This window comes from Rhineura floridana, chromosome 8, assembly GCF_030035675.1.
Source record: "Rhineura floridana isolate rRhiFlo1 chromosome 8, rRhiFlo1.hap2, whole genome shotgun sequence".
Classification (NCBI taxonomy): Eukaryota; Metazoa; Chordata; class Lepidosauria; order Squamata; family Rhineuridae; genus Rhineura; species Rhineura floridana.
This window is the reverse complement of record NC_084487.1, coordinates 60334271-60348260: the sequence shown is the minus strand read 5'-3', so window position 1 is coordinate 60348260 and position 13990 is coordinate 60334271. Positions and strand designations below refer to the sequence as shown.

Genomic DNA, 13990 nt, shown 5'->3' with positions numbered 1-13990 from the left:
GAGCAAGGGACTTCTTCCCGCCTGTTCTTTAAGAAGGGGCCAAACGGGTGCGCAATCTTTCGCTCCTCCTTAACTGCCCCTCAGGTACTGCCCGCCTTCCCCCCCTTCTCTCCTGTCTTTTCAGCTGTCTGCGTGTGCGCGGTGAGGGGGGAAGCATCACCCCCTCCTCTTCTGAAGTTTCCGATTCCAGGATGGGGGATAGGGGAGGGGCTGATGGTAAACTGCCTCCCCGCTTTTCGGCTGTGAGCAGCCCTCCCTCTTCCCCCTCTTGCTCTGAGCCTGAAAGAGGGGGAGGCGTGAGAATGTCCAGGGAGGGCTCAGGCTCCCCGTTGCTAAGCGACCTTATCACTGGCAGTTCCTCTGTTTCGTCTTCGCTCCAAAGGGGGGAAGTTCCTCCCCCTTCCCTCTGCCATCCATCTGAATACTCTTCTCCCAACTCTCCGGGATCCAGCTCCCTGAGATTGGGACCCCAGCTCTGCCTTCCGACAGCTATGAATGCAGAGGCAAAGAATAAGGAATAAGGTGCAGCACAACCATTCACAAAAATGCTGCCCGGGGCTCATGCTCGGAGGGAGGGATATAAATCAAACAATAAATAAATAAATAAATAAAAATTCATCCACATGCAAACTAGATTCATAAACAGCTTTTTAAAATTCCTATGCACACATTTTGTTTGATATATTTAAAGGCAATCAAACTCTGAATTAAGAAAAGTTAAGAGTTCATCGTTTTCAAGTTTCTCCTCTCTCTTGACTAAAGATCAGAAGAGCAAAATTTACTGAAGCTTAGTGGAAGTCCAACACAGGAATTGGACTCAGATACTTTAATGTTTATTCGTTAATTCATACATTCTTGCCCCAGTGGCAAATTTGGGTGGCATGACTACTAAGTAAAAATGACTGCATTAATAAAGAGTTGCACACTAACTCTTATAGAGCTTTAACTTAATCACAGAACCTTCCAATCCTCAGAATTTTAGCCACTTATGTCCATATTGTTCAGAAAATCATTGAATAAGCTTTGAGAGAATTAGACAGGTTGAATCATGGTCTCGCAGAACACAGAAAAGCAGCAGCTTGCGCAATCATTGATAAATCACAACACTGCCAGTATTTCAGCATTAGAGAAAAGGGGGAATCATGTGTCTTTCAAAATCTACCACATGATCAATACTATTAAAATCCTGCTGGCACCATATTCCAGGAGGTGGGGAAGGGTCTTCTAAACATCTGTTCTTTGGAGAGGCTAGACCAGATATTGACTATATGATACTGTTAAGTATCTGAAACAGTAAAGCTGTAAAACAATATTAAAACTTCAGTAGCAAAAGGACTCATTTAGACATATGTGCCTTGTTTACATATTTTAATACGTATGTTTTAGCAGCTCTGTACTTGCTGCTTTTTGTGTGTTAAATTTTGTCACCTTTGAATCTGCAGTTTAATTCCTTGCTAACCATATCATTTGGATTTTCTTTTTTTCCCCTCTTTTGATGGTAGGAATAGCAGAATTTCACTTCTTTTTTCACCCTCTCCTCTCCTTCAAATCTGCTTCCATTTTATCTGCTTCCATTTCTTCTGGGCTCTGAAATTAAGATACACATAGGTTTTAAAACATATGCACACAAAATGTAAAGAGTGTTCCACAAGAAAGAAGCTGTAAAGTAAATCAATGTCCTTGATAATATATAGAACCAGGACCAGAATTGCTAGTACATCACATACCTGAGAAGGGGCCTCAAGAAGATCAAGAATGGCAATAATCAATCTAACTAGGTTATCAGTGATTAACGGTCCCTCAGTCAGCATGCTAGGCAGCAAACCAATGCACACTAACTGTGCACACTATACTGTGGTCCTATGGTATGGCCTAAATGCACAGGAAGCCATCACCTTACCGAAGCTAAGCCAGATCAGGGGCTGCTCGGTGCTTGGATAGGTGATTGCACACGAACCACATGCATATTTTCTTGGGTTCCTTAAAGGAAGAAGGGCATAGAAAAATAAGAAAATAAATAAAATAGATAATACTTGGGAACAAACCTCACTGAAAAAGAACTTCAAAGTTCCTTGAACTAGAAGATATATTCCAGTGTGTGTCGGTATTTCAGCAGAAAACTATAATTCACGAAAAGAATCCTGCTGTATCAATATAGTCCATGCTTTTGTTCAAAATGCTTCTAGACGGTTCTTCATCTATTACTACTCCTGCTGCTCCTCTTGCTGCTGCTGAATAAATTTCTATCCTGCCCTTCCTCCCTAAGGACCCCAGGACAGCAAACAACAACCCAGCAAAACAATACAAAACAATACATTGGGACCAGAATACCTGATGGAACACCTCTTCCAACATGAACCCACCCATACACTATGCTCAACATCAAAGGCCCTCCTCCAGGTGCCTACGCTGAGGGAAGCTTGGAGAATGGCAACAAGGGAAAGGGTCTTCTCAGTGGTGGCCCCCAAATTATGGAATGATTTTTCTGACGAGGTGTGCTTGGCGCCAACACTGTTATCTTTTCGGTGCCAGCTCAAGACTTTCCTCTTCTCCCAGGCATTTTAGCATGTGTTTTAAAATTGCTTTTTAAAATGTGTTTTTAAATGTGTATATTTGTTTTTAATGTTTTTAATTGTTGTAAACCACCCAGCCCCCTTTAGGATGCACACCTTAATGTGGTGAGGGAGTTTGAGAGTGTTGAAGAAGCTCAGAGCAATGCCATCAGGAGTCTAGACAAAGAGGCTAGACTCCTAGCAGGGGCACCCAAGGTAGAATGGTCAAAACTGAGACACCAGACTAAGATGCAACCAAACTCAGAGGAAGGCAATGGTAAACCACCTCTGAATACCTCTTACCACAAAAAACCTATGAACAGAGTATCCAAAATGCAACACGAGATAGTGCAGGTCAGAAGGCACTCACCGACCTACTGGGGAAGAACAAAGGACAAGTACGAGTAGTGCTGTGACTAACGATGCAGCTGGGTCACAGTTGAAAGGAAGCTCAGAGGCTGATGTGCACAGATGCTAAAGGAGAGTCTGGAGTTGTACGACACACACAATAGGAACATGGAATGTGAGAAGCATGAACCAAGGAAAGTTAGAAATTGTCAAGCAAGAAATGGAGCATATCAACATTACAATACTTAGTGTGAGTGAATTAAAATGGACAGGAATGTGACATTTTCAATCAGGCAACTACAAAATATTTTATGCAGAAAATGAGAAATCAAGAAGAAATGGGGTTGCTTTATAAGTGAGAAGTGATGTAGCAAAAGCAATTAGGAGCTACAATGCAAGGTCTGAGCGAGTGATATCAATGAGATTAAACAGGAAATCTATTAACATAACCATCATCCAAGTCTACACTCCAACGTCAAATGCAGAAGAAGAAGAACTGGAGAGATATTACACAGAAGTACAGGAGGAAATTGATCACACACCGAAACAAGATATGATGATAATCATGGGGGACTGGAATGCAAAAGTAGGGAACAGAGAAGAACTAGGAATTGTGGGAAAATGGGGCTTAGGAGACAGAAATGAAGCAGGAGAAATTGAATTCTGTGAAGCCAATAATTTGTTTCTTGCCAACACATGTTTTCAGCAACCAAAAAGATGACTGTAGACGTGGACATCACCAGATGGTCAATATAGGAATCAAATTGATTATATAATTGGAAACAGAAGATGGAAAAGTTCCATACTTTCTGCAAAAACAAGACCAGGAGCAGACTACGGTACAGATCATGAACTGCTCGTATCGGAAATCAGAGTAAAGCTAGAGAACAACAATAAAGCAATGATAATGCCAAAATACAATTTAAATAACATCCCAGAAGAATATAAAGGTCAAACAAGAAACAGATTTGAGGCTTTAAACTTAGTTGACAAAGAACCAGAAGAATTATGGAGTGAAGTCAGAGACATTATCAGGGAAGAATGCAAAAAGACAATACCTCTAGTTAAAAAGAGAGAAAGACCTCAACGGATGACTGAAGAAACTCTTAAAATGTTTAGAGAGAGAAGGAAAGCAAAAGCAAAAGGAGATAGAAACATGGTTAGAACCCTAAATGCAACTATACAACGACTAGTACGTAGCGACAAAGAAAACTATTACAGTAGTTATTGTATAGAAATAGAAAAGGACAACAAAATGGGAAGAACAAGAGCCCTATTCCAAAAGATTAGAGAAATATAAGGGAAATTCACCAGGAACAGATGGCATACCAATAGAGTTGCTACAAGCTACTGAGACTGAATCTGTCCAGATTTTGACAATAAATTGTCAAGAAATATGGAAAACTAAACAATGGCCTACAGACTGGAAGCCTTCAATATATATCCCAATTCCAAAGAAAGGAGATCCCAGAGAATGCAGTAATTATCGAACTACTGCCTTAATATCCCATGCAAGTAAAGTAATGCTCCAGATTCTACAACAAAGGCTCTTACCATATATGGAGCGAGAAATGCCAGACCTCCAAGCTGGATTTAGAAAGGGAAGAGGCACCAGAGATCATACTGCAAACATACGTTGAAACGAATGCTGATAAAAGCTAAAGAGGAAAGCACAAAAGCAGGACTACAGCTGAACGTCAAAAAGACTAAAGTAATGACAACAGAAGATTTATGTAACTTTAAAGTTGACAATGGGAACATTGAACTTGTCAAGGATTATCAATACCTCGGCACAGTCATTAACCAAAATGGAGACAATAGTCAAGAAATTAGAAGAAGGCTAGGACTGGGGAGGGTAGCTATGAGAGAACTAGAAAAGGTCCTCAAATACAAAGATGTATCACTGAACACTAAAGTCAGGATCATTCAGACCATGGTATTCCCGATCTCTATGTATGGATGTGAAAGTTGGACAGTGAAAAAAGCAGATAAGAGAAAAATCAACTCATTTGAAATGTAGTGTTGGAGGAGAGTTTTGTGCATACCATGGACTGAAAAAAAGGCAAATAATTGGATGTTAGAACAAATCAAACCAGAACTGTCACTAGAAGCTAAAATGATGAAACTGAGGTTATCATACTTTGGACACATCATGAGAAGACAGGATTCACTAGAAAAGACCATAATGCTGGGAAAAACAGAAGGGAGTAGAAAAAGAGGAAGGCCAAAGAAGAGATGGATTGATTCCATAAAGGAAGCCACAGACCTGAAATTTCAAGATCTGACCAGGGTGGTTCATGACAGATGCTCTTGGAGGTCCCTGATTCATAGATTCACCATAAGTCGTAATCGACTTGAAGGCCCATAACAACAACAACAACAACAAACCGCCCAGAGAGCTTCAGCGATCGGGCGGTATATAAATGCAATAGATAACAATAATAACAATACAATTAAAAATAAAAAACAAAATTTAAACATGTAAATACAATAAGCACATCAAAAAACATTTAAAAACAGTCATATATCCTTCCAACTAATAATTTCAAGATTGGCAGGAACAGCACTTTTCAGCCATCAAATGGCTAGCTAAACAAACATTTTTAAAAATTCCTCCTAATGTTAAGAATTATACCAGGGAGGTATACAAAGACTATAATGTGACTGTAACATTGGTGCCACTCATATCCCTATAGGAAGAGAATTCCACAGACAGGGTAGCACCACAAAGAAAGTTGCCACATAACAGTTGCCACATTTAAATTTCACATAACCAAATTTCACCTGGCAAAAGCACACAAAGAAGAACCTTATCTTGAGATCTTAAGACATGAGCATTCAATTATCAGACATTCTTCTAGCTACAGCTGGAAGTGCCACCTTAGACCTATCCAGTGGTTGTGGATTCCAACTCCTATCCTATCCAACTCCAGCAAGGCCAGTGTCTGGAATGATGAGAGTTGTAGCCTACAACATTTGGAGGACACCATGTTGGTTTCCCTGAGCTAGTATTAAACAAAAAGTAGAGCATATCATCAAGTTATTATTTTGTGTTACATCTGACTATACAGCCATGAGAGTGGCTGTATACTCTAGTCAGCATGGATTTTTCGCATTCCGCAATGTTTAAATTGAAAATACCCCATGCCATTCTGACGCTTCCCATAAGCTCATTTCAAAACAAAACCTTATAAAAATTATAGTCCTGAACTCAGAAAAGCTTGCTTAGGAACCCTCTAAATTTTCATGGTGATACATAATACAGTCAGAGAGAATCAAGAGTTCAAAGTGTAAAAAGAGAGAGAAAAAAAACAGATCCCTTTTGAGTTCTCATAATTTGTTGAAATTAATTAAAAACTAGCCATGTTCATACAGTACCTGTAATCTTATTACTGGCCTTGCCCCATACTCTGATCTTCATCTTCTGCAGTTTAACAGTTAAACAAATGCCTGGCTGATTTTTAATTAATTTAAGAACCTTTGCATTGTACTCAGTGATAAGGCTGGGCATGCTCAGTAAGAACTAACTGTCATTGCTCTAAACGCCAGACTCACAGCTTCTGGGCTTGCCTAATCAGGGGGTCACACCCACAACAGACCTTTATTTCACTTTAGATGTTCCCTCAAAGAATCCTGGGAAGTGTAGTTTGTGAAGGGTGCTGCGAGGAGACTCCTATCCCCCTGACAGAGTGGTTTAACAGTCAGCCGCTGTGATTGAAGCTCTGTGAGGGAAACAGGGCATCTCCTAGCACCCTTCACTCACTACATTTCTTTCAGAGAAGCCATGACTGTCTAAAGTGAAATAAAGGTCTGGTGTGGATGTGGCCAGTGACAGCATTGGTTTAAATTTGGGTGGGAGGCTACATGTGCCTGCTGTAGAATAAAAAAGTGGGGAAACTCTGAAAAAGAGTGATACTGTCTGAGTATATGGTGAGTAGTGGCAACACTTGCAATCAACCCAAATAACAGAAACAAGCCATGTGCTGTGCTGATCTTGTTTTAGCAGGGAGGAAGCAACAATATTAAGATACAGTTGATATAGTTCAGATAGTCACTTTAAATATGTTTGATTTACTTTGCAATTTTAGTGAAGTTTCCTACAGTAAATCATTTTGTTTTGCTTCTGGGACTCCACTGGCTCCCAATTTGTTTCTGGGCCCAATTCATAGTGCTAGTTCTGACATTTAAAGCCCTAAACGGCCTTGGACCAATGTACCTGAGGGACCGCTTACACCCATATGTACCTCTGCCTCTGGTCTCCTCTGCGTGCCTGGAGTGAAAGATGTTAGATTGACAGGCACGCAGGAGAGAGCTTTTTCAGCTGTGGCCCCCAAGCTTTACAATACTCTACTCCAAGAAGTTCGCCCTGCTCCCTCCCTGTTGGTTTTCCGGAGACTTCTGAAAACGATTTTGTTCCGGAGTGACTTTGGGAGGGATTGAAGGTGTGTGTGTGTGTGTGTGTGTGTGTGTATACACAGAGAGAGAGAGAGAGAGAGACAGACAGACAGACAGACAGATAGAGAGTATTTTATGTATTTTAATTGTATTTTATGTATTTTAAATTTATTTTAATGTTTTTGTGATTTTAATGTTTACAATTTTATTATGTACATGTTTGATTTTATTTTTGTAAGCCGCCCTGAGTGCCCTATTATAGGGTAGAAGGGCAGGATAGAAATATTTTAAATAAATAAATGAATGAATATGCGAAGTACAACAACACTTTGCACTAAAAAATAAGTTCCAAAAACAATTGTGGAATAATGGCACTGACTGTTCTGCAGAATAGTTTCCAATGGACATCAGAAGTGTCTCAGTTTGCACAAGATAAAACAGTTGGAGGTGAAATATACTCTAGCAAAATTCTAGCTGTGCTCTATGTTTTTAATTGACCATGCCCACCTTTCGTTAAGTGGAGTAGTTTAAGTATAGCAGGCTGAAAACATGCATCTTGGGCAGGCCAAGCTTGCTTCTTCCAATGGCTAGAGCCATTGCTTAAGTAGCAACATATGGTAATCTGTCTGATTTTACATCAAACTGCACTTTCAGATCCAACTGTTAATGTGCCCAAAATAGAAATAGAGCATAACCTCCAGTTTGAAACACAAAAGGCTGTCTTCACCATCATATGACACTGACCAATAAAAAGGCTTTGAAATTAATAAATATAAATTTGACACAGATTTCTAGGCTGAATAATGTGAGAAATATAATTTTCTAGTTTAGATTCTCTGTAGAAACAGTAGTAACACAGAAAAGAAGCGAAGTAAGAACATCATCAACAAACATACAAAAATGTAATTTTTAAAAATATAATTCTCCATCTTTTGAGATGGCAGTTGTTGCCACCACTCACCATATGCTCTTCCAAGCTACACAGGAAGTGGACTGGACTGTGAAAAACCAACCCAAATAATGTTTGCATTTTTACAAATTTGTAGGGCAGTACAATATCTCAGACAGGAGGTCAGGTTTCCTGCTCCCCTGGTGCATTCACTATAGCTGCCCAATTTCCCTGCTTTTTAAAGTTTGATAGAAGTATCTATTGGCTATAGGTACGTTCTTAAACCACAAGTTTTTTTGCCGATTAGTGGAAATTATTACACTTTCTACCTCTTGAGGTTCTGATACATTGGTTCAACTTATCTCATTCCTTCCAAGCCAGACATCAGTCCTGCATATCTCATTATTATTTCCCTGTAGGTTGTATGCCAGACTGGGAACAAAGGGTTGAGGATGGCACAGTCAATGGAAATGTGTGCAAAACTCCAGCTAATATGAAGAGAAAACCGAAAAACCCAGGACATCATTCTAGAAGAAATAGGTGAAGCTTCCGAGGAGCCCAAACACGTGAGGGAAGGAGGCTACCCTGGGAAAGGGAGTCAGTGGAATAAAAAGGGCCTGCAAACTACAGTAGGAGGAGCTATGAATGGAATCTCTGTAAGCTCTTTCATAGAAAAATACTGTATAATCATGGTCTTTCAGAGTTCTGTATTATCTAGCCAAGGAGAAAAATGGGTCAGATCATGGAACCCATTCAGGCACCACTCAAATGGAGAGAAAGAATGGACATCTGTTTCCAAGCTCAGTTACTATAGGTGAACAACAACTGAGAAAAACAATAATGGATCTCCTTAGCTTAGCCAGTATGTTAAAATAATGGCAGTTTACAGAACAAAATCTCAGGTATGGATATTTTCCCTCCTTATCCAGCAGTCTCTGGAGCACAAATGCATATGCTCTAATACTAAACATGTTTTGTTAGTTCTCCCCTCCTATCCATTAGCAATAAACAAAAAAGTTATTTATATAAAAACTTTAGAAACATCCTCCATATTCTAATTTTCTTTCATTTTCAACACATTAAAATACTTTAGAGTCAGAACTATAAATACCTGAATGCATTTTGTCCGCTTTGGTATATACTTTAGTATGCAGGCTTCTTTTTCTCCAAGCTGGTATATTATATGCTGAACTGCACCTCTCTGTAAAGAAAAATACAGCTTTTACATTTTCAACAATAATTCCCATAATAGATTCTGCCATTCTAGTTACACACACACACACACACACACACACTGCTATTACCTGACATCACATCAAATACAAATCACTTTGAAAAAATGTAATAACTTCAAAGGAAAATGAATTCCATGTTCAACCTGAGGACATGGACAAGATCCTTGGAGAGATGAAGCCTACTACATATGCCCATGCTGGCTGGCTGCTTAGAATGACTAGATTAGGCCTGACTGACTGAATGGTAAGATTAAAGCCACATTCACACCATACATTTATTTCACTATTATTCCACTTTAAACAGTCATGACTTCCCCCAAAGAATCCTGGGAACTGTAGTTTGTGAAGGGTGCTCAGAGCTGTTAGCCCTGTTCCATTTACAGAGCTGTAGTTTCCATCCAGTCCCTCTTCTGAGAGAACTGTGGATATTGTAGTTCTGTGAGGAGAACAGGGGTCTCCTATCAACTTCTCCTAACTTGCAGCATCCTTAACAAACTACACTTCCCATGATTCTTTGGGTGAAGCCATGAGTTTAAAATGGAATAGTAGTGGAATAAATGTATGGTGTGAATGTGACCTAGTAAATACCTCCTTAAAATAAGGCATGATTCCATTTGCTCTTAAGGAAGTAACTAGTCTGTTTTGAAAAGGCTCACACTCCCCTTAAAAATCAAGTTTTTTGAGTGGGGACTCTCCTGGACCTAGGTGTAATCCTGAATGGCAAAGTAGCAGCAGTGGCAAAGAGTGACTTTTACCAGCTTCAGCACATGCTAGCTTAAGAACATAAGAACTCTGCTATATCAGGCCAACGTCCCATGTAGTCTGTTCTCACAGTGGCCAACCAGATGCCTATGGGAAACCTGAAAGCAGGACCTAAGTGCAACAATAACTTTTTCTTGAGAAGCCAGATTTTACCGCCTTTACCCCTACTCCCATCTGTGTTAGATTACTGTAAAACAACACTCTGCGTGGACCTGCTCAGAGCTTGGAAGTAACTAGTCACAAGTAATGAATTACTTGTAATTCATTACTTTTTTGAGTAATGAGTGGGTAATTCCTTTACATCTTGATTGTAATAGTACTAGAAGTAATTTTACTACTTTTGTGGAGTAATTGTAACGTTTCCAGAATTACTTTTGGGCATTACTTGGGGGGGAGCAGGGGAAGTCTTCTGTTCCTCTGATTTGTGGATGAAAATCATGTGCCTCAAACTGGGCTTCTGTGCAGTGTTGCTCTTTCCTTATGCTCTGTGAATGGGCAGGTGACGACGAGGGAGGAGGCGGAGAGTGAGACAGGGTGGAGTGGAGAAAACAATTATTTAAAAAAAGTGTAGTGGTGGTGAAGAATGGAGTGGAGGGGGAAAGGATCTGGAGGTCAAGAAGGATAAAGGAGGAGAAGGAGGCAGCAGTAGAATGGAGATAAAGAACTGTGGAGGTGAAAGATGACAACACGTGTGTGTGTGTGTGTGTGTGTGTGTGCGCGCGCGCGTGTGTGTGAATACTGTGTTTGCACTTGGCACACAAAGTGGCCTTCACCACCCTCTCTGGCTACTGTGCTGCATTTGCAGTATTTTAACTTTTTTGCATCTCAGGGGAAAATGTTTGCTTGGGTGAGTGTCCCTTAGTTGGTGGCAGGGCAGGAACTGGGAGGTTGTTAAGTGAGAGAAATTATGCTGGCTGGCTGAGTGGGGGGGGTTGCACTTGGTTTGACGTGCAAAGATCTGAATAGTGGCCTCAGCCTCCCTCCCCACCACCCTTACCAGCGGAGAGACCACCACTGCTATCTTATGAATAAAAATAATTACTCTACTACCTCTGTATGTGTTTATTTTTAATGTTGTTTTTGGCTATTTAGATGTGCAGCAGCCAAGGCCAGCACCTTGTAGGTGTTTTTTTTTTAAGTAACTGAAATGTAATTGTACTGATTACTTTGGAGGAAATGTAAAGTAATCAGTTACATTCAGAGCAATTGTAATTGTACCGGTAATTACTACTTTTGGGGGCCATGTAACTGTAACAGTAATTTATTACTATTTAAAAGTAATCTTCCAAGCTCTGGACCTGCTTTTCACAACAGTTCTGAGTAGCGTTGCCAAGTCAGAAGCAACCCAAAACCTGAGATTTGAGGGGTGGGCCCTAATGATGTCACGGGGCAGGCCCTAGTGATGTCATGGCGCGGGCCCAAGTGATGTCATTAAGCATGATACATTAAGCATCAATCACAGTTGCTTGGAGCATACAATTAAAAAAAATCTGATTGGAAATTAAGATAGAAATCTTAGCTAAAAGATGGAGCCTAGGTAGCGAACATTTAATCTAGCCTACTTGCTTTCAGCAAGAAGCGTTAAGTGCCTTCAAGCCAGGCCAGTCACCAGAAAGTCACTGTAGGGACAAAGGACCTTAGTGTTGTGGAGATGTTAGAGGGGAGTTTTGGGGAGTAAAGATGGATGCTCCTGAAGGCTGCAATTCTAAACACACTTACTAAGGGATTAAGCCCCATAGAACTCAACAAGACTGACTTCTAGTAGATATAGTTTGGATTGTGCTGTTGGTAAAGCTTGACTAGGGCTCCTCTACAAAGACATCCATATCCAAGCAGGGTTGGCAACCCCCTGCCTGGAATGCCCTGCCCTTATCATTTAACATGGCTGCTCCAAACTTCTTTACAGATTTGACCCTTCACTTCAGAAAGAGGTCTGAGAAATGAGTAAGAGTAAGAAGTATCTTTTAAAATTGTTCTTTTCAATTCACTCTTGAATGCACATCATACCTAGGGCAGATCCACACCATTCCTTTAAAGCACATTCAACACCCATTTGAAGCACATGAATCCCACCACAGAATCATGGGAACTGCAGTTTGTTAAGAGTGGTGAGAACTATAACTGTGAGGGGGAAACGACACTTCCCAGGATTCTTTAGGGGACGTCGTGTGCTTTAAATGCGAGTTGGATGTGCTTTAAACTTATTGTGTGAATCCACTTAATAAATTTTGCCTGCATGTAAATTGTTTTAATTAATTTTTCAAAATGGAAATGAGTTATAAACTGTAGTGGGTGACCATGGGCTACTCACCATCTCTCAGCCTATCTGCCCCTCAGGATGAAAACAATGGAGAACCATGACCACCCCAAGGCATACTTTAAATGTAAAGGAAGTATTGTACAACCATAGTGTGAAATCGGATACTTATTGGGACACAGTATGACAAAATATTTATATAAGCATGACTATCAAATATGTTTATTATTTATACAACCTGTAAAGACATTTATAGTGCAATCCTATGTTTGTTTACTCAGAAGCAAGTCCCAATGTATTCAATGGGGCTTACTTAACCAGGGAAAACTGTACCCTGAAGTGATAAGGAACTTGTTCTTTTAACAAGCCTTTTAAGTTGAGACCTTATCCCAGTCTGTGTCTGTGTTAGAATTGCTTTTTAATATGTTTTTAAACCTTTTCTTAAAATAATGTTTTTAAAGCTTTTAAAAATGTTTTTAAAGATGTTTTGTTTTAATATATTTTAAAGTCTGTTTTTATTATTTTTAAAGTGTTTTTAGTGCTTTTCTTTGCCCCCCTGAGCAACTACTGGGAGGAAGGGCGGGATATAAATCAAATAATAAATAAATAAAAATAAATAAATAAACTTCATTCACACAACCCAAAATTCAGAATCATGCCACTTTAAGCTGTTTTGCAACTGTTTATACTTGTTTTATGGTTATTGGTTTTTAAAGTGATTTATTTCTTATTGTGAGCTGCCTTGGTTTCCAATCACCAACCCTACCTCACAGGATTGTTGGAAAGGACACACACACAGAGAGAGAGGTGTAAAAATATACCCCATATAGTCCTAACCATGTCTACTCAAAAGCAGAGCTTGGAAAAGTTACTTTTTTGAACTACAACTCCCATCAGCCCAACCAAGTGGCCATGCTGGCTGGGGCTGATGGGAATTGTAGTTCAAAAAAGTAACTTTTCCAAGCTCTGCTCAAAAGTAAGTCCTAATGGAGTATTGGATTAAATACTTTCATATTTAATAGCCCAGGGTCTGACTCTTGCACAGAAGAGGAAAAAAAAACTTTAAGCCATGTTAGTTACACAAACTGCAATATCTGAAAACCTCAATTTTCTGACGTTGAAATTAAGCTTAGGCATGCCTGGATCAAGAAGTCACAACCTGGCTTCATTTATTGGCTACAATCCTGAAAGGACGGTGTTAGAGCCAGAGCTTGAACAAGTTACTTTTTTAAACTACAACTCCCATCAGCCCCAACCAGCATGACCACTGGATTGGGCTGATGGGAGTTGTAGTTAGAGCTAGGAGCTGTTATAAACATCTGTAAAACAGATTTAACAGTCATGTGGGGGGGCGGCTGACATTTTGGTGTATATCTCGGGAACCAGACCACCTAGAAACTTAATTTTTTTTTAATTGAAGCTGAGAGTCCGGAGATTAAGGGGTGCTAGCTGGAGAGCTGGAGGGGCCCCCAAAAAACCAGAGACTCCGGCCAAAAACCGGAGACCTGGTAACCCTAGTTCTGAGTCTTCATGTGCTTCAGAATGTGGTTGC

The 13990-nt window shown here is 40.0% G+C and overlaps 1 protein-coding gene across 1 annotated transcript in view; it reads right to left on the bottom strand.

Moving 5' to 3' along the window:
* Positions 1-1473: 1473 nt before the first annotated feature.
* Positions 1474-13990, bottom strand: part of C8H12orf50 (chromosome 8 C12orf50 homolog) — a 44029-nt gene continuing 31512 nt past the window's right edge. The window contains exons 12-13 of the mRNA XM_061637789.1: positions 9296-9385; positions 1474-1587 (exon numbers count right to left, since the gene is read on the bottom strand). Coding sequence (XP_061493773.1) covers positions 1562-1587; positions 9296-9385 — 116 coding nt within the window. The 3' untranslated portion in view covers positions 1474-1561. The remainder of the gene's footprint in view (positions 1588-9295; positions 9386-13990) is intronic.